Source organism: Lactuca sativa, chromosome 4, assembly GCF_002870075.4.
Source record: "Lactuca sativa cultivar Salinas chromosome 4, Lsat_Salinas_v11, whole genome shotgun sequence".
In the NCBI taxonomy this organism is placed as follows: Eukaryota; Viridiplantae; Streptophyta; class Magnoliopsida; order Asterales; family Asteraceae; genus Lactuca; species Lactuca sativa.
Window position 1 is genome coordinate 311,141,383 of NC_056626.2, and position 21,869 is coordinate 311,163,251.

At 39.9% G+C, this 21,869-nt stretch overlaps 1 protein-coding gene across 1 annotated transcript; it reads left to right on the forward strand.

Annotated features, from left to right (window-relative positions):
• The first annotated feature begins 233 nt into the window (after nucleotides 1–233).
• Nucleotides 234–21,138, forward strand: LOC122197536 (uncharacterized). Its single transcript, XM_042901746.1, has 2 exons — nucleotides 234–465; nucleotides 20,789–21,138. Exons 1-2 carry the CDS (start codon nucleotides 234–236, stop codon nucleotides 21,136–21,138), a joined length of 582 nt encoding a protein of 193 aa, XP_042757680.1.
• The last annotated feature ends 731 nt before the right edge of the window (nucleotides 21,139–21,869 follow it).

Genomic DNA, 21,869 nt, shown 5'->3' on the forward strand with positions numbered 1-21,869 from the left:
AGCATCTCAGTTAAGCCCAGACTGTTCATAGTCGTAATCAAGGAGTGGATGTAGCCTGATCAACTAGATTTCCTCCAAGGTACAACTATCACATGTGCTGAGGAAATCGTGATGGCTAGGGAACCTAAAAGCATACCCCTTTATCACAAAGAAGAGAACATCAGCTCAATCTATACAATAATTGTAGTGTCTTAGGAATAATGTTAGCATATTTACACACTCTCGAAAAAAGCATGGTTGGTTTCCATCACCCCAGAGATCCTTATTTCCCTAACCAGGGGAATAATAGATGGTTGGAAGAATCCGAGGAGCAACCTGAGGAGGAACCCGAGGAAGACCCCGAGGAGGAAACAGAAGGGGAACCTGAGGCGGAAGCCGAAGGCAGACCTGCCGAGCCAGTGGTGGACCAAGAAGCGGAGGATGCCGAAGGAAGTCTCGAGGAGGAACCCAACGATAACGAAGAGGGTCATTCAGACGCAGAGTCCGAAGTCATCAACCCCCCTTATCCGATTAGAGTGTCTGCTTACCGGGTGGGCCCCACTGGTCCTATACCCCCCTGGGGTATTGATCTTTGGAGGTGGAGCAGACAGCAGGGACAGCGACCCCCGTTCGGCATGTCACGCGAGTTCTTTGACCTGAGGGACGGAGGACTGGCCGATCGTTCCCTTCCAGTCATGGTGAGACGATTACGGAACACAAGCGACCTAGCTCAGAGTACCGCCGATCAGGTACGCCAGATGTGGACTAGGGTTGAGCGTGCGGAGCAGGAGATGCGAGACGTCCTCCGAGAGTTCCACATGAGGCAGGTAAGGTTGGAGTCCCGACTCTAGGATGCAGAACAACAGATGGCTCGTCTTTAGGGAGCATCTACTTCCTCAGCACCACCTCCAGGCACATCCCACCGCGACTAGGGTTAACCGTATCAGTCCTTAGTACTAGTACTATGATCCATTCTATGTATCCCGACTCTATGTTTAAGTGATTACACTACTCATAGAGCCGTTATGTTGCTGAACTTGTACCGTTTATGTATGGTCTTTCGAGCAAAATTTTCATGTATCAAAGTGCAGATAATATTAGTGAAAAATTTTATATGTTTTACTGTGATGTTATAATCTGCTATGTGTTACATATCCATGATTGGGTGCTAAATTGTGAAATTACTTAAGTTTGTGCCACACACCTAGTTTATAGGATCACAACCTCACAAAAACCACATACACTCAACATCTTTCCGTTCCATGACAGAAATATGCCTCAACGACCCACCCGCAGAAACCCTGGGCCAACCCCACCGAAGTCGACTCAGCTGCATTCCAAGCAGCTGTATCTGCTGCGGTCACCGCAACAATGACACAAATTCACCAAGGGAACAATGGAGGAGTCAACGGACAAGGGGCTGGAAGTTCAAACAACGGGATTAATCAAGGACCTACCAAAACATGCTCCTACAAAGACTTCACCAACGCCAAACCACGGACCTTTAACGGCACTGGAGGAATGATCACCCTAAACCATGGATCGAGAAGGTGGAAGCAGTGTTTGAGATATGTGATTGCCCTGAGGAGATGAAGGTGAAGTTTGCCGCATGCACTTTTGTTGACTAAGCGCTCACTTGGTGGAACGGACACGTGGATGCCATGACACTCCCCGTAGCCAGTTCCATGTCGTGGTAAGAGATGAAAGAAATGCTGATGGCCGAGTACCGCCCTCGCAGCGAAATTCAGAAAATGGAACAAGAGCTATGGAATCTCACCGTCCAGAACGCTGATATAGATGCATACATATCAAGGTTTAGCGAACTGTATCTGCTATGCCCTCGCATGATCACCTCAGAAGGAAAGAAGATCGAGCAATTCATTTGGGGACTAACCTCCCTGATCCAAGGAAACGTGATAGCTGCAAATCCTGAAACTTTTGACACTGCCTAGAGATTGGCCAAGAAGCTGTATGACCACAACAACAAAAAGGGTGCGAAGCCAGTGGAGGCTGAGGGTAAGAAGGAAAATGACAACAAAAGGGGGAATAACAACAAGAGGAAGGGACGTCAAGGCTCCGAATCGTCCAAGAAGCAACAAACAGTGGCAGTTAATGCTGCAACCACTAAAGTTCCATCCACACCACATGCTCCAGCCTTAGCTGCTCCAAGTGCTCCTAGGCCTAATTTCGGTAACCTTCCTAAGTGCAACAAGTGCGGTCTCCATCATAATGGAGAATGAAAGAGATGCAGTGCACCAGTTGCAATTGGAAGGGTCACACGACAAAGTAATGCAGAACCTACCCTCCTTAGAACCAACAATATGGAAACAACATCAACAATAACCGTAACAACAACAACACCAACAATGGCGGCAACAATGCATGACATAGCCACACCTGCTATGGATGTGGAAGGACTGGGCATTTCCGTCGAAACTGCCCCAACAACAACAATCCCGGAAATGGAGGAATAGGAAGGGTGCTGGCCATGGGCCAGGGAGAAGCAGTTCAGGATCCAACTTTCGTTACCGGTACGTTTCTCCTAAACATACTTATGCATGCATCCTATTTGATACCGGAGCAGAACGAAGTTTTGTGCGCAATAAGTTTAAGCATTTGTTAAAACAACAACCCAGAACCTCAATGAAACCTTTACGGTGGAAATGGCCAATGGGAAGACAGAATCCACTGGGGAGATCTATATCGGATGTACCCTAACCCTAAATCAACACGTCTTTCAAATAAACTTAATGCCTATTTCCATTAGGAGTTTTGATGTGATTGTTGGCATGGAGTGGTTAAGCCCCCACCATGCTGAAATTATGTGTCGCGAGAAGGCCGTTTGCCTTCACCTTCCATATCATGAAACCCTAGTTATTTACGGAGACAAACCTAGCACGAACCTTCGTCTCATCTCGTGCATCTAGGCACAGAAGCATCTGTGAAAGAACGATTTGACGTTCCTGGCGCACATAGTGGATAAAACCTAGGAAGAGGTTAACGTTCAAGACATTCCTGTACCATGTGAATTCCTAGACATATTTCCTGAAGATCTTCCTGGAGTACCCCCAGAAAGACAAGTTGAATTTCGAATTGATCTTGTTGCAGGAGCTACTCCCATCGCTAAATCGCCTTACCGATTGGCTCCTGCTAAGATGCAGGAATTGTCCAGGCAACTCAGTGAACTCCTGGAGAAGGGATTCATCCGACCTAGCTTCTCGCCATGGGGAGCTCCAGTCCTCTTTGTCAAGAAGAAGGACGGATCTTTTAGGATGTGCATTAATTACAGAGAACTGAATAAGCTCACTGTCAAAAATCCCTATCCACTCCCATGAATCGACGATCTATTTTACCAGCTCGAAGGAGCTAGTTACTTCTCTAAGATAGATCTGCAATCCGGGTACCATCAACTCAAGGTCCGGGAAGAGGATATTCCCAAAACGGCTTTCCAAACTCGTTACGGACATTATGAATTTGTCGTAATGCCCTTCGGTCTAACGAATGCCCCAGCAGCATTCATGGACCTAATGAATCGAATCTGCCGACCATTCCTCGACAACTTTGTTATTGTTTTCATTGACGACATTCTAGTTTATTCTCGAAGCGAAGAAGAGCATGGCCAACATCTCCAACAGATCCTGGAAACCCTACGAACTGAGAAGCTATACACAAAACTCTCCAAGTGTGAGTTCTGGCTCTGTAGCATGAAATTTTTGGGTCATGTTGTTATTCAGAAAGGAATACATGTGGATCCTTCTAAGGTCAAAGCCATCGAAGGATGGGCAGTCCCGACAACACCCACAGAAATTCGCCAATTCTTAGGTCTAGCAGGTTACTACAGGAGGTTCATTCAAAACTTCTCTAAGATCACCAAGCCACTTACCTCGCTTACACAAAAGGGCATACCATTCAAATGGACGGACAAACAAGAAGCTGCATTTCGAACTCTGAAGCAAGCACTCTGCAGTGCCCCAGTACTATCACTACCAGAGGGAACGGAAGATTTCGTAGTCTACTATGACGCATCAAATCAGGGTTTAGGTTGCATTCTCATGCAGCGTGGAAAAGTGATAGCTTACGCGTCCCGGAAACTAAAGACACACGAAGTGAATTATACAACCCATGATCTGGAATTGGGAGCAGTGGTCTTCACCCTAAAAATTTGGAGGCACTACCTTTATGGTACAAAGTGCACCATCTTCACGGACCACAAGAGTCTCCAGCACATCTTGAGTCAAAAAGAGCTGAATATGAGGCAACGAAGATGGGTTGAACTATTAAACGATTATGAGTGTGAAATCAAGTACCACCCAGGCAAGGCTAATGTGGTAGCTGATGCATTGAGCCGGAAAGAGTACTCTAATTGTCGTGTGAAAACTCTCTCAATAACCATATAATCTCACCTAACCACTCAGATCAGGGTAGCCTAGTCAGATGCCATGAAGGCGAAAAACAAAACAAGCGAAGCGTTACGCGGAATGGAGAAGAATCTCGAGGTGAAAGAGGGCGGAGTGTAATATTTCATGAACCGTATTTGGGTCCCTAAACTTGGAGGATTTAGGGAAGTAGTCATGAATGAAGCTCACAAGACGCGATACTCCATCCATCCGGGTGTGGACAAAATGTACTTGGATATTAAACAACATTATTGGTGGCCTAACATGAAGGCAGAGATTGCCACCTATGTTAGCAAATGCCTTACTTGCACCAAAGTAAAGGTGGAATACTAGAAGCCCTCGGGGTTAATCCAACAACCAGTACTTCCCGAATGGAAATGGGAAAGGATTACTATGGATTTTGTGACCAAGTTGCACAAGACGTCAAATGGATTGGACATTATATGGGTGATAGCCGACCGACTGACGAAATCCGCTCATTTCCTGCCAATAAAAGAATCCTACAAGATGGAGAGATTGACAAGAATATACATTCGAGAAATCGTGAGACTTCATGGAGTGCCAGTGTCTATCATCTCAGATAGAGATAGTAGATTCACTTCACGTTTTTGGTAATCACTTCAGAAAGCAATGGGAACCCATCTCGACATGAGCATTGCTTATCACCCACAAACGGATGGTCAAAGCAAACGAACCATTCAGACGCTTGAAGACATGCTTCGCGCATGTGTGATAGACTTTGGGAAGTCCTGGGATACCCACTTACCCTTAGTTGAATTCTCATACAACAACAGTTACCATTCAAGCATCAAAGTTACTCCTTTCGAGGCACTGTATGGACGTAAGTGTAGATCACCGTTGTGTTGGGCTGAGGTGGGCGACACCCAGCTAGCAAGGGAACTAGCATGAGACAAGACGTTAACGGGACCAGAGATCATACGTGAAACCACGGAAAAGATAGTTCAAATTAGAGCTCGACTACAAGCATCACGCGACCGACAGAAGAGCTATGCTGATAAACAACGAAAGCCCTTAGAGTTTCAGGTAAGGGATCGAGTGCTGTTAAAAGTTTCTCCCTGGAAAGGGGTTATTCGTTTTGGAAAAATGGGGAAAATTGAATCCACGATACATTGGACCTTGCGAGATGCTTGCCCGAATTGGTTCAGTAGCATACAGACTGCAGCTACCCGCTGAGCTCAGCAGCGTACACCCCGTGTTCCATGTTTCCAACCTAAAGAAGTGGTTATCTGATGAAACTCTCGTCATTCCCCTTGATGAAATTGAAATCAATGAGAATCTCTTGTTTGTCGAAGAACTAGTCGAGATCATGGACATGGAGGTGAAGCGTACTAAGCAAAGTCGCATTCCGATTGTGAAGGTACGGTGGAACGCGAAGCATGGGCCAGAATTCACGTGGGAACACGAAGACCAGATGAAGCAGAAGTACCCTCACCTATTCTCACAACCTCAAATCTAACTTTCAAAAGAATTTCGGGACGAAATTCCCTCTAACGGGGGGATGATGTCACAACCAAGAAATTTGATTCCTTGTAAACATTTAACAATGATAACAAACGTGAACCAACAATGTGAAAGCATGTAGGATGCTTATTCAATAACGACATAATTTCAATCAAACACTTCATACAAGCACTGCAAATAGTCAACAAATAATTGGAAACCCCAGAAATCCCGGTTTAAGTCCATTATGGACTAGGATTTCCTTATTGGGCCCAATGGGCCAATAAGCTTCCAATTTGACTATCTTGGGCTTAGAACTCTTAAATGGGCTCTAATTGGACCTACTTTCATTTATTTTAACATTTTGGGCCGTATTGGTCCTAGAATGAAATAAAATACTTTAATGGGCCTTATTAGACCATAACAAATCCAATTAACCTAAATGGGCCATAATATTTATTCTCTTTGACAAATTGGACCATGAGGCACCCTAGGAGACCAATGGGCCGAAAAACAATCAATATGGGCCCATTATTTGGATTTAAGCACCAAAGGCTCAAAAATTCTTTTTTTTTTCTTCCTTTCTCTCGGCCCATCTATACATATATATATATATATATATATATATATATATATATATATATATATATATAAGAAAAGAAATGGAAGTTGACTTTTGCTATGCCACCTCATTATTTTCTCTTGGATTTCCATGCATGTAACACATATTTCCATGTAACTATCACTTCATTAAATCTCTCCTCCCCTCTCTCTTCTTTTCTCGGCCGAAACAACACAAACACACACACACACACATCTCACTTGAACACTCTCAAAGAAACTCTCTCTTTTCTTCACCAAGTTTTCGAGATTAGGAAGCTTTTCAACGAGATTACCCCACAAATTCATCATCTAAGGTAAGATCATGCTTAAATCTATGATCTAACTCACTTCTTTTCATCAAAAATCACCTCTTAATCCATTCAAATTCATGATCTTGCATCTTAGAACCCACTAAGTTCGAGATCCATCCAAGGAACTTGCTAGGGCCGAAAATAGCACCAAACTCTCCCAATCTTCTTCAAAACGGAAACCACACTCAAGGTGAGCTTCATACCCCTTTCTTTTCGGTTTTTATGAGTTTTATGGGGGAGAATACAAGAAAATGTGTAGATATATGTGAATATGTATGCTATGTGTGATTTGATGCATGTATGTGTGTGATTTCATGTGTATTGTGATGAATATGTTACCAAAAAGGGTGTAAACCCAAGATCTAAGATATGAGAAAGGAAACAAACATAACTTAAGCTATCTTACACTAAATAAGTCAAGAATAATAGCTTATAAGGTCATGATGAACAAATTCTAACATAAAACCCATTTTTGGGCCTAAATTGTCAAAAATACAAAACTAGGGGTACAAATCAACAAGTCACGGTTTCTTGAAAGTTAAAAGGGTCAAAACAGTTCCTATAAATATTTTTCTGAACATTAGAAATTTCAAGGGACTTAAAATGTAAATTTTTAGCTTAATGGGCTAATTTTGGGCTTTTCGGCCCAATAAGCCTCAAGATGCGAGAAATGATAAATTTTACGGGCTGAAATGTAACTTTCTGTAAAAAAGGGGGTAATTAGCATGAAAAAATCATTTTTTGGGTCAAAAATGCTTTTCACTATCAAAAGGGACCAAAGATGTAAAGTTTTTAGATTTTGGGCCAAAACTGTAAAAGTTGTGAAAAATGGGTTCCTAACCGAGAATCACTATTCTGGAGGGGTTGAAGCTGTCAACAAAGTAATTTTGGGTTAAAATCGTGTTTTCATCAAATAAATAATACAAAAGTGTCAAGAAAAGGGTTTTAAGGACTAAAAATGAAATTCTTTTATATAAAAAGGACTAAAAGTGTTATTTTTATAAAAGAAGGGTACTGAAAAGGGGTCAAATTCCACTTTCAAACAAATTAATTCATTAATACAAAATACAAGATCCACGACTACCGACGAAACGGAAAACAAATACACTCTCAATAACAAATATTGTTATAAAACGAATTGATTCGGTCTGGAATCAATAACAAAACAAAATCGTTAAACCAAAGCATTTCAATAAACACGCGATAACTATGATGAGCTAACTTACTAACTTACAAACTTTGGGCTTGGAAGTTTCAAATCATGCTTTTTGGGCCTTGCTAGCCTATTAACATGATCTTTAGGCCCAAAGGCAATATGCTTACGTGTTATTGGGCCTCCTATGATCAAATTCCATGTAAAAGGACTTTCAATAGCTCTAATGTGCTATTGGGCCCTAGTGGCCCATTAGTACTGCTAGTGAGGTTGAGAAGTCAAATGCGAGTTGGGACAAGTGTCTTTCGCACTCCTGATAGCCTTAAATAACTCACGGAAATAACGAGACTTCGTACTCCCCTTTCTCCTCGGTTGTTGGTCTTATGAGAAATCAAAGTAAACAGATTTAGGGCGTTAAACAAAAGTAATCATGGTGGGTGGATTAAGTGAGTATCAACGGCCGACGCCTTTAAGGATCGCTCGTAATCTGTAGTTATAAACTAGTCATTAGCTTTAATGCGTGATTATAACAACTCACAAACCCTAATTAATCCAATGCCACTCGGGTAATCAAAATCATTCGACGTATCGGTATAACAATAGACAAGTCAGTGTATTTCATGTATTGGGAAAACATCGGGTTTTCCTGGGAAGTTCAACATTTTCACTTGTGCGATCTATACAAAAGTTCAACAATTATACATGTTTTGAAAAATCAACGAGCATATATTCACGGATCTTCACACTTTTCATAAACAATGATCTTTTCAGAAAATATCGGATTTTCTGGGTTTTAGAAACTACACCAAATCATTTACCACAACATTACTTATGAACTTATGATAGGTTGACGTTTTCAAAATAACTTGTATTCTCAGGTAACAGGTAAACCGAAGAATAAGTACCAAGTAATGTCATGGTGTTTTGCTTAGATTATCTATCAGACAGTTTATGTTATGAAATTGTAATGTCTAAAACAACGTACGGGATGTAACAATATCAGTTGTAATATTTCAATGCATGGTGATGAATTATGTTATGATTCATGTATATTCATTGTGATGGTATTCAATTTATGTCACAAGAGCCCTCGGACGTTTCCGCCGTCTGGTTCGGGGGTGTGACACAAACTTACGATTGGAGATGGAGGGGAAGGAGGGGTAGGCGTTTGTGAAAGAAAGAGAAGAGGGAAAGGGTAGACGTACCAGGGCAAAAAAGGAACGTGCCTTCTTTTTTTTTAATTCAGACACGTCCCAAGATCTGAAAAGTTAAGAGGCATTTTAAAAATTAAGAGCCATAAATTCAGATGTTACCAAACAGTCTGGATCTTAAAATTTAAGAGACTACCTCTTAATTTTCCAATTAAGACGCTACCAAACAAGGATTTAGACACCTTATCTAACAGAATCTAGGAAGCTTGTGGGATGAGGATTCCTTGGTATGTCCTGATCGTTTGCATGTTGTTTTTTAGTTGGTGATGAGCACCTAGGAATGAGGTTCGTGTTCAAGTTCCGGGTCAGGTGCAGGTATTGAGCCGATTAGAGAACAGATGCAGGAATTCATCTCTTCAGAGATTACTCGCGGTATTGTTGAGTAGACCCCTGTGATCTTTGTTTGGTACAGTCAAAAAAGGGATTTTGGAGATTTTGGATGAGCATATGGGCACGTTCCGTGTTGAGGTATTAGCGATTGTTGGGGCTCGCACTCTTTCATTCCGTGAGTTTCGTACTTGTGGAGCTCCTGAGTTCTTCAGGGAGAAGGACCCCATTTCCAGTAGGAGGTGGTTAGTGGGTATGGCTAAGGATTTTTGGATGAGTTTTTGTCCCGAGGGATCGAAGGTCAGATTTGCTTCTTGTCTTCTAAAAGACAGAGCTCGGGATTTGTGGAAGGAGGTAGACTTCGCATTGCGAGGCGAGGCCCTGGAGATGATGACTTGGGATGATTTTGTGATCCGTTTTAGGGTTGAGTTCGCACCAACTATTAAGGTACAACAGTTGGCAAGGGAGTTTTAGGACCTTCGTCAGACTACGGTGATTGTGGCAGAGATCACTGCCAAGTTTCGAGAGAGAGCTCTATTGGTTCCGCAGTATGCAGCGGATAAACAAATGAAGAAGGTAAGGTATCATGATATGTTGAGGGATGACATCAGGGAGCTCGTGAGTATTTCAGGGTGCAAGACCCTGAATGATATGATTGCTAGAGACCGTAAGGGGGAGATTGAATTGGAACACCTAGGGACGAGGGAGCCAGGGCATGTGCAGGAAGTTGAGGGTCCTGCGCAGAGACCCAAGACTTCATGTTATTCGGGATTGTCCTCAGGGGACAAGCTATTATGTTTTCACTGTAACCAAATGATCCACAAGAAGGTCGACTGTCACACCCCCGAACCAGACGGCGGAAACGTCCGAGGGCTATTGTGACTTAATTGAATACCATCACAATGATTATACATGAATCATAACATCATTCATCACCATGCATTGAAATATTACAACTAAAATAGTTTACATTCAATACATTGTTTTAAACATTACAATTCCATAACATAAACCGTTTGATAATTAATCTAAACAAAACACCATGACATAACTTGATACATATTCTTCTGTTTACCTGTTACCTGAGAATACAAGTTATTTTGAAAACGTCAACATATGAAATGTTGGTGAGTTCATAAGTAATGTTATTGAAAAATGATTTTTCGTGAAGTTGGAAACACCCAGAAAATTCGATATTTTCTGAAAAGAGTATTTGTTTATAAAAAGTGTGAAGATCCATAAATAAGTTTGTTGATTTTGAAAACATGTATAATTGTTGAACTATGTATACATCACGCAGGTGAGAATGTTGAACTTTCCGGAAAAACCCGATGTTTTCCCAATACGCAAATTACATGACTTGTTTACTGTTATATCGTTACGGCGAATGTTTTTTATTACCCAGGTGACATTGGATTACTTAAAGTTTGTGAGTTGTTATAACCACGCATTATTGAAAATGACTAGTTTACAACTATAAATTACGAACGATCCTTGAGGCGTCATCCATACTACTCACATAATCCAACCACCCTGACTTCTCTTGTTTAATGTCACGAATCTGATTACTCGAGTTCTCGTAAGCCCAACAACCGAGGAGAATGGAGGGTAAGAAGCCTCCTTTATTTCCACAAGTTATTCAAGGCTATCGGGAATGCGAAAGGCACTTGGCCCGACTCGCATTTGACTTCTCGACTTTGCTAGCAGTACTAATGGACCATTAGGGCCCAACAGCACAATAGAGCTATTGAAAGTCCTTTTACATGGAATTAGGTCATAGAAGACCCGATAACATGTAAGCGCGTTCCCTTCGGGCCTAAAGATCATGTTATTGGGCTAGCAAGGCCCAACAAGCACGATTTGAAACTTTCGAGCCCAAAGATTGAATATTGACTCCTCGTAGATTCCGCGTGTTTATTGAAGTACTATTGTTTATTGATTTTTGATTTGTTATTGATTCGAGACCGAATCAATTCGTTTGGTAACGATATTGGTGTTAAAAGTGTATTTGTCATTACGTTTCGCCGGTAGTCACGGATCTCGTATTTGTCTTAATGAATTAACTCGTTTAAAAGTAAGATTTTTACTTTTTCACAACCTTTCTTTTATAAAAAATAGCACTTTTAGTCCTTTATATAAAAGAATTTCATTTTAGTCCTTAAAACATTATTTTGACACTTTTGCATCATAAACTTATAGAAAAGACATTTTTAGCCCAAATTTATTTTTGTAAACAGCTTTAGTCCTTCGAGAATAATGTTTTCTCGGTTGAAACCCTAAATTTTGCAACTTTGATAATTTTGGCCCAAAGTAGAAAATTTTTACATTTTTGATCCTTTTTGAATTTGAAAAACATTTTTGACCATTGGAATAGTTTTGTTTCACTTCAAATCCCCTGTTTTACAGAAATTTGCATTTCCAGCCCCTCAAATTTAGAAATTTCGCACTTTGAGGCTTATTGGGCCGAAAAGCCCAAATTTAGCCTATTAAATTAAAAATTTACATTTTAAGCCCCTCAAAAATGTTGATGTTCAGAAAATTTATTCTAAAAACTGTTTGGACCCTTTTTATCCTCCAGAATTTATAATTTGTCGGTTTGGACCCCAAGTTTTGTATTTTTGACAATTTAAGCCCTAAAATGGGTTTTATGTTCAAGTATGTACATCCTAACCATATAAACTATTTTTCTTGACTTGATTAGTGTAAAATAGTTTAAGTTATGTTTATTCCTTTCCCCATGTTTTATCTCGGTTTTACACCATTGTTGAATAGCATATTCATCACAATCACAAGATATCACACACATACATACATCAAATCACACATAGCATACATTTACACATAGATCTACACATTTACTTGTATTCTCCCCCATAAAAACTCATAAAAACCGAAAAGAAGGGGGTATGAAACTCACCTTGGGTGTGGTTTCGGTTTTGGAAGGAAAAGATGAGAAGAATTCGATCCTAGCAACCTTTCTTGGAAGATCTCGAACATGGATGTTTCTAAGGTGCTAGATCATAAGTTTGAATGAATTAAGAGATGATTTTTGAATGAAATGAAATAGCTAGCTTATGGATCTAAGCAATATCTTACCTTAGATGATGATTCTTATGGAAGAAGTCCCTTGAACACCTCTTAGATCTCGAAAATATGGAGGAGAAATGAGAGAGTTTCTTGAGAGAATTGTGAGTGAAATGTGTGTGTGTGTGTGCTTGGATTCGGTCGAGAGCAAGAGAGAGAGGGAGAAGAAGAGAGTGCTTGCATGGAAGTATGGGAAATGCATGGATGTATGGGTTATTTTTGCATAGAAATCCTTTAGGCAATTGTGAGGTGGCATAGGAAAAGTCAACTCCTCTTTTCCTTTGGGCTTGGGCCGAGAATGGAGAGAGAAGAGAGAGTTTTTGGGCCTTAAAGGCTTAAGCCCAATTTCATAGTTATGTTGAGTGATTTTTGGTCCTAATAAATATAAGTGTGATTTTTATGACCTATTAGGGCTAAATTAGGTTAATTATGCCCCAAAATGGTTCATATAATTAATTTATTTCATTCTAGGCCCAATATGGCCCAAAATATTGAAATACATGGAAGTGGCTCCAATTAGAGCCCATTTAAGAGTTCTAAGCCCAAGGTGGTCAAATTGGAAGCTTATTGGTCCATTGGGCCCAATAAGGAAGTCCTAATCCAAAATGGACTTAAACAAGAACTTCTAGGGTTTCCAATTGCTTATTGACCACTTGAAATGCTTGCATGATGTGTTTGATTGAAATTTTGTTGCCATAGAGTATGCATCATACATGCTTTAATGTTTTTGATTCATAATTGAGATAAGTGTTGTAGTTACAAGGCACCAAAAATTTCTAGTTGTGACATCGACTATCCGATGTTGAGGGACGGATCATTGATTGCACCTGCTCTGATTACTTTGAGGATCACTGATGGTCATGAGGGTAGGGCAGGAGCCCCATAAGAGAGGATCCTAGCATCACAATGTCGGTCAGGGGAGGCGAAGGTTCTAGTAGGTGCTATTGCGGGCATGTTATCTTTTGCTTTCTTTTTTATTTTTATCAGTATGTATATTGCTTTGGAATTTTGTATCGGTTTGGGTAAGCATTATCTTTGGTTTAGTTCTCCGTTATTGTTTGGGTTATATCATCAAGAATTGTCATATGCCATTTTGAATGCCAAGAGTCATTAGTGGGTCGTATCTAGCTGAGCGGGTTTTAGTTGTTCGGTTGTTGTTCCGGTTCTTTGATGGGATCAATTTAGGGGTATTTTTTGGAAGTTTCATGGCCGGATTAGCGGGTTAGTTCTCCAATGAGATTAGAGTTCAATTGTATTAGAATTTGACCTGGTGGGATTGGCAGTCGTCTATCGAACAACTTTTGGGTTCTATCACTACTGCTTCTAGGGAAGGAATGGTAGGAAGAAGATGGTGGTGGCAGTTTCATGAGCTTGGTTGGTCACTGGAAGTGTGAGGGAATTTCATTAATTGCAAGGGTTATGCTCTTTGTCACCACCAAAAAGGACTTAAGGATTTAGGGGATGTATCATGGGAAGCAATTGGGTTGTCGGACTTGCGGAGATTTTGGGGAGTGTTCATCTGGATTCAAGAGTTGTACGGTCATTGGGATTGGCTAGTGATGGAACACTAGTGTTTGGTAAGCGCAGGTCGTCAGTGGTTCAAATTATAAGGAGGTAAGATGGGTTGGAAATCCATCAAAATTTGTGGGTTGGGAGAGTTTCGATGAATCTAAGTGGGGGAGGATTGTTCATATTTCCGGAAGCTAAATCATGTGTCAAACTAGGAAGCGTTTCACATCCCAGTCAGGAGGGAAGACGACTCAAGTGGCCATCTGAATTGAAGATTGTGAAAGTTGTGTGACATCCCCTAATTTCTCGGCCAGAAAAGACCGATTTAATTTATGCTTTGTAAAATAAAATCAGAGAAATCTTTTTAAAAGATGTTGCGGAATTTGTTCCCAAAACAAAACATGATAAAAGTTTATCAAAACCTTCTTTAAGAAATGTATAGTTTCATTTCATATCAAAACCTCGGGATGTCATGTTCTGATACACATCAAAAGTATAAACAAGACATTATAAGCCTTTCAACAGTTATTTACAACTACTGGTCTATAATCCAAAAATCCCTCATCGTCCTCCGACTATGATCGGGGTCCACCACCTGTAACCTAAAAAGTTGAGTGGGTCAGGCTTGGGAGCCTAGTGAGCATATAGGGTTTTCAACCCACAATAATAATAAACTTACTAAATTCATCAATCAACAATAACACTGATTACTTGTTCCCGTTATCCTCACTTTGCGTCCCTAAACACTTATCATAAGGGACCTAGCCTAAAAAATATCATCGGGCTGGACACTACTGCTAAGGGGTTTCCTCAGCCATACATGTCCTAAAGGAAACCATGAGGGGGATGGAGTACAACGAATGAACACTCTTAGTTCATTAACACCTACAGGTTGCGGGCCTGCTAATATTTCCCACTGGACTATCTAGAAAGTCTGTGGTCGTCATCCAAACTCCGCTAGATGAATGGATCTCAAAACACATCGAGGCCTCTCATCACTTTTATTTTATCACACATCACTATCTACCCATATTTTACCCAGCATATTTGTAGATAAAAATACATATGCAGTTTAAAACTTGTACAAAACGTCAATTCAACAATCACCTCAGTTAAACAATTAATATAATTACACGTAGCATGTATTTCATGTAAAATACTTCATATCTAGGTGTAAGATGAAGGTGACTATACGCTCACATGATTTGATGATAATTGGGCAGCAATTCGTTGTTTAAAACGATCGTTTCTAATAAAACCGGGAGTTTTATTGAGAAACCAGGCTCTGCAAAGGTCGGGCTTCGAAACCGAAAAGATAAATTTTCCGGGCTTCTCGGGCACTTCGTGGAGTATTCCGGGCTTTGGAATAAGTATCGGGGCTTCGTAGGATGTTAAGATGAAAGAAATATGAGATTTAGGGTGAAAAGTGGCAATTTTCCAAAGTTACCCAAGAGGTCTCACACCCTTCTATTTATAGGGGCGAGGCTTCTAATCCAACGGCTAGAAAGAAGACATGCATCGCAGATCCGAAGGATCGCAGGGAGGGCTCGCACATGGCTCGCACCTGCGAGGGGCTTACTGTCGCCTCCTGATTGGACCGCGGTCTAGTTTGAGGCTTCGGACGTCGCTCCTCCTGCGAGGCTCGGACACGAGGAATGGATCACGCGTCAGACTTCTAGTGGACCGGACATCAGATGCGAGGGCAGGCGACACGTATCGCCAGGTGGCTTCGGTGACTCAGCAGATTTCGGATATGTGGCACATGCGAGGCGAGGGTGACGTGGCAACTCGTGACTATGCGAATTTTCTCGATTTTCGCGCCAAAACTTCTAAAATCCATAACTTTCGCATACGAACTCCGTTTTTGACGTTATTTATATGCACGCGTAGGTAAAATTACGCTCTATAACTTTCTTTTAGACTTCGTCGGCTAATTTTGATTTTATTTTTTTTTATTATTATTTTTAACAGACAGGGACATGAAATGCATTAAAAAATCATAACTTCTTCATTCGATGTCCGTTTTCGTCAGACTTTTTACCGTTGTTCTACTAATGACGAGACCTTCAATTCTCGTTTAGGTTGTGTCGGCTAAAAATTACTCGATCTAAAATTCGAGTTTTCAGCTGTCTACTGCTAAGTTGAAACTTAGAAAAATCATAACTTCCTCATACGAAGTTAGATTTGGGCGTTCTTTTTATCGAACTTCTCGGTTTAACGAATACTACAAATTTCATTTAGATCACTAAGGCTAAAAAGTAGTTTATCAAAAACTCACTTTTTACGACATTCAGCACCGTGCCGGTTTTGTCGCGAAACTTCGACAGGTCATAACTTCATCGTTATAACTCGGATTTTGGTATTCTTTATATCTCAGAAATCCTTGTTTCGACCACTACAACTTTATGTAAAGATATCGGGCTTATCTCACACTTTAATTTTGACGCTTATTTTTATTCTTAATTAATTAAACCCTAATAATTAAGCATAAAACACATAATTCACATAATATTCACATAATTCCTTTTCATTTCTTCAAAATGAGTTACAAAGGTTAACCTAGACTATCACCTCAATATAAATGTCTAGGATAGAAACACGAGTGTTACAAGTTGGGAGTTCATGAAACTTCCAACAGTTGGCTAGCATCTTCCTTGTGATGGATAACAGGCATATAGATGGATCCAGGTTGAGGGTTGTGCTAGATCCTCTCTTCATGTTCTTTTATGATTAAGGATTTGAGGTTTGAAGCATGATTCGAACACCTGATTGAGGTTTATTTAAATGCATGTTCAACTCAAGATGAGCATGGATGGATTGGTATATGAGCGGTAAGAACATAGGTGGTGTCCCTGGCAAGATACGAGTGTTGTAAGACTGTGGGGTGGTCGTAGCATTCACTAGATTGGCAGGTGGTATAGGAGTGTTGTAAGACTACGGGGTGGCTGTAGCATTCACTAGATTGACAGGTGGTATAGGAGTGTTGTAAGACTGCGAGGTGGCTTGTAGCATTCATCGGTTCTTAAGTAGTTTTGAGAGCATGGTAAATCTATGTTTTGGCTTGTAGCTTGCTTCTGATGGGTTTACACTAGGGTAGGTTTGGTTGTGAGACTGTAGGAAGGCCACAACATTCATGGAATTAAGGAAGTGGTAGGCCATTTGAGGCCGGTAGTGATATAAGACAATAGTTGGTCATGTAGCATTCACTCTTAGCATTGTATTTCGTGATGTCAGGTTTGATGGACTGTTATGATCAGTTGGATCAGAAAAGCAGTGGGAGACAAAGTGGCGAGATAGCTAGGACAATTGTTGGTAGATGAGGCCTTCGTTCGGAAGTCAAGTGGAGCGACTATGTATGACTATTTGACTCATCAATCGAGTGGGAATCCAGTGAACTAGTTATTCGGCGGGTAGGATGGGACCAGGAAGGTTGTCACAACTGGCAAAATTAGGTCAAGATGTGAGTTCCTAAAACAATATAATCTCCTTGTATAAGCCCAAAACTCGATCCAATAAGCCCTCAACTTAGTTCTTTTGGGCCATAAGACATTCTTATTGGGCCCTAATGGGTCGAAAACTTTTATTTAATCTTGTTTTGGGCCATGACATTTATTCTTAGGCTATTTTGGGCCAAAAGCCCTCTCATAAAATCTCATTGGGCCGAAGATTTCCTTTGGGCCATAATGGGTCAAAAATTATATTGAGCCCTCTCCTTAAGCAAAAATAAATAAATAAATAAATAAATAAGAAGGAAAAGGTGGTGGACATAGGGCTAGCCACCACATTATTACACAACATACTTCCATGTTTTTTAACCACCATACATCAAGACCTTTCCAATCAATTTATCAAGAGTCCATCTCTCTTTCTTCCCTCTTCTCTTCACCTCTCGGCCTATCTCCCTTTTCCCACCCTCATCTCCAACTTCATTTTCCTCTCAAACACTCAAGAGGTTTCTCATCTTCTTTCTCTAAGAATTCGTGTGTGTGAGTGTTCTTCAAGGAAGCCTTCTTCAAAGGATCATAAAATTTGGTAAGACTTTCTTGTAACCCTTGTAAGATAAACATTTTATGACAACAACTCCTTGTTTACACACTTTTGTTGTTTGTTAAACTCTTAGAAACACCACCATTTTCAAGAATCTCACCAAGAACTCAAGCTAGGTTCAAAGTTCCATCTTCTTCTTCATCCACATCTCAAAAACCCCAAAGGTGAGCTTCATACCCCCTTGTTTTCGATTTTATAATGTTTTGGGGGAAAATACAAGTGCTATTGTGTTAGATCTATGTATATATGCATGTTTATGTGTTTAACGTTTAGATCTTTACATGAAAATGAAGTTTATCACTTGGATCTTCATATAAACCTTGAGAAAAGTATGTGTCCTCATATTTAATACTTGTAAGATTCTACATCTGGGATTTATCCACTTAAAATAGCAAAAACAAGTGTTGTGAACAAACTTAGATAACTTAAACTCAAAAATCAACCATTGACAGAAAAGTTTTAGTCCAATCTCGAACTGTTTTGACCTTCTTAATGGAAGTATTTTTCAAAACTGTTTTACATGGATAAATTTCAGATTTATACATTTAAAATGACTACTCTCATGTTTTCATATGATTTTTCTACAATTTTTGGCGAAATTTACAAAACTGCCTATTAAATTTGAAATAATTTCGGACCAACCTGTGAAGGTGAGCAATTTCACACTTGTTACAAGCCAATAAAAATTATGAGAAAATTTGTGAAAAAAGTAGACAAAATTTCCAAACTTCCAGAATTTATGGATCCAAATTTCGACTTACGATGATTTTTCTACAAATTTTCCAACAACTAGGTCAGAAAAGCCAAAAACCAGAAAAATGTGTATTCCACAAAAAAATCAAGCCAAAAATGATATTTTTGACAAAAATGAGTTTAAAATGTTATTTTTACCACAAACTAGTCAAAAACACAAGTTTTGAACAAAATGGGGACTAAAGTGTTATTTTTACTATAATTGGGCCTTAATTGAAAACTTTGTGGCTTATTGGGCCAGGAACATCAGTTTTATAAAAAGTGAGCTTTATATATCAATTTTGTAAATAATCGAGCTAAAATAAACAGAACAATAAAAAACGGGTTAAAAACAATTTTCTTATCCTTACTGGGCCTGGAAATATTATACATGTTTAGTGGGTCTTAGTGTCCTTTTACATGTATATTGGGCTCAGGGTAGACATTCACATTCCTTTTGTGCCTGGAAATAATAGATACGTATAGTGGGCCTTAGTGGTCCACTTACATGTTTATGAGGCCTAGGAATGAGTTTTATATGTGTTCTTCTTTCTTTTTCATGTAAATTTTCGATTAAAGATCTAGTGAGACCTGTCGGTTGACACCTTTGAGTGTACAATCGTAGCATGTAGTTATAACCAGAGTTTCCTGGAGGGAAAGCGGGAGTTTGTGTATTGAGCTATACGAGGGTGACACCCCACACCTGAGTTGTTCACTATAGTTAGACTAGGCCAGTCTAGGGTGACAAAAACCTTATTCTATTCCGGCGGCGTCCCAAAGACGCAAAGACAGGCGAAATTGTCATTATTATGTATGGTTATAGCGACTCAGTTAGAGGAATTAACGTTATAAGATTTACGGGAAACTATTCTATTTTCATTTTGGGATAAAACAGGAAACCATTCTATTTTCTTTTTGGAATAAAACAGGAAACATTCTTTTTGATAAAACGGCAATCTATAAGCATCGGTACTCAACCACCGGGGTTGAGATTTCAGCATTATCTATTGCAGACAACATCAGGTTGTCTGGAAATCATTCTCTTTCTATTTTCGCAAACATTAACACACATGCATTAATATAAGATCGGACACAAATATTTCAAACCATTTCTTTTTAGAAAATATTGGATTTTTGAAAGCACTATGAAAACGATTCTAAACAAGTACAAAAAAACCATTTTTATTCAAAATTGCTTATGAACTCACCAACTTTTTAGTTGACGCTTTTCAAAACGACTTGTATTCTCAGGAATTGTAGTAGCAGGTAATAAGTTCGACTATAAGATCAAGTGGTGCGTCTTCAAGAAATTTTACTTTCTTACTTTATTGTAACTGATGAACAGAATTCAATATGTAAACTATGTAAATGTGTATCTTCACTGTATGATGTTTGGTTGCTATGTTTCATTCGTATTCAATTGTTATGATATCATACACGAAGTCGTCCGCCCTCGGACGTTTCCGCCATCCAGGTTCGGGGTTGTGACAGGTTGGTATCAGAGCATTCTTTATAGTGAACTAGTATATCTAACCATACAAGATATACAACTATAAATATAATGGGACTAAAAACACTCTGACTAAAAGTATACCTTAAGAATATAAGTATCTTCTAAAAGTATACATACTTGCTAGAACCTTATCATAATAAGAACAAAACAAAAGTATTTAGATGTTGAACACTACAGTCAAACCTGGGCAGTTATGTAATCATATCTGGAATAAATAGAGTCTGATCAACTGTATTTATTCGAGATACGACCAACATGTGTTTGGGAGTGATGGTGGTGTTGCAACAAGTCTAAAACTTACAAACCCTACATGCAAAGGAGCATTAGATACAAACCCAAGGATTAAAATACTATAGGAGTATTTTATGATACTAAACAATAACAACAAGTCTAAAAACATATCGATTTCGTACATCAGGAAGTCTTAGGATCAAACATGTAATACTATAATACCATTTTAGAATACCATAAGACCTCCACACTTAAATCTTCTACATGTATCTCATACCTCCACTCTCGCGAAGGCAACACGACTGAGCTTCACCCTGAAGACCCCTACTACCCTACGATGATAGCCAACGAATGGAGCGAGGGAGAACCAGAGGAAGTGCAAAGGGAGAACCCAAAATTGGGTCTTGAAGAATACCAAGAGCGAAACCTTGAGGGAAAGGATTCTGATGAGGAGTCAGACATGGATGAAGGCGCCAAAGAGATCCTTAGCGAGCCTTACCCCCTTGGAAGCAATACCGAACCAACACGCAGAAAAAGAAGACCTTACCAATCATCTCCGCCTCTTTTGAAGAGGAGGTGACCACCCTAAGGCAATAGCTCATGGAAGCCGAGGCTAGGGCAGCCTTAGCAGAGCATAGAGCGGAAGAGGCCACTCGTGAGATGAGCAAAATGTTTGGACACCTTTACGCTATTTAGACATATGAGGGTCATCACACTAATTCCTAGGTCTATCATGTAATTCGTCACAATTAGTAGTAGTAAATCGAGAGAGGTACGCCCTACGATGACTCATGTAACCTGAGCCATCTTAAGGATCTGATATCTATAATCTATTATGGTAACTTAACATTTGTACAACACTTATTTCTACATACTACCATTAGTACATCATAAGGATGTAGGTGGAAACCACGAGAATCATACAACAAAACATGTGATTCATATGCGTACATGCATAAGTTCATATCTATAATCATAGATGAGATACGACTAGATATGACCGTAATTACTCACGAACCAGTTTCTCATCATGCAACAGAATCATGTCTTCCCATGGAAACAACCAGCTAGCCGGCGAAACACCAATTCTGCAGATGGACCCTGCAACCTTCCAAGCTGCTATAACAGCTATCGTGACAATCGTCATGGCGCAACTCAACGCCAACAATCCAAATGGAAATGGAAATGGTGTCGATAATTCCAACCGTAGTAACAACCAAGGAAACCAACGAGGGAAAACTTACCCAGACACCCCAAACTCCAAACCTAAGGTCATGAAGCGAAAGCAAGGGAAAAAGAAAGGAATCGGAT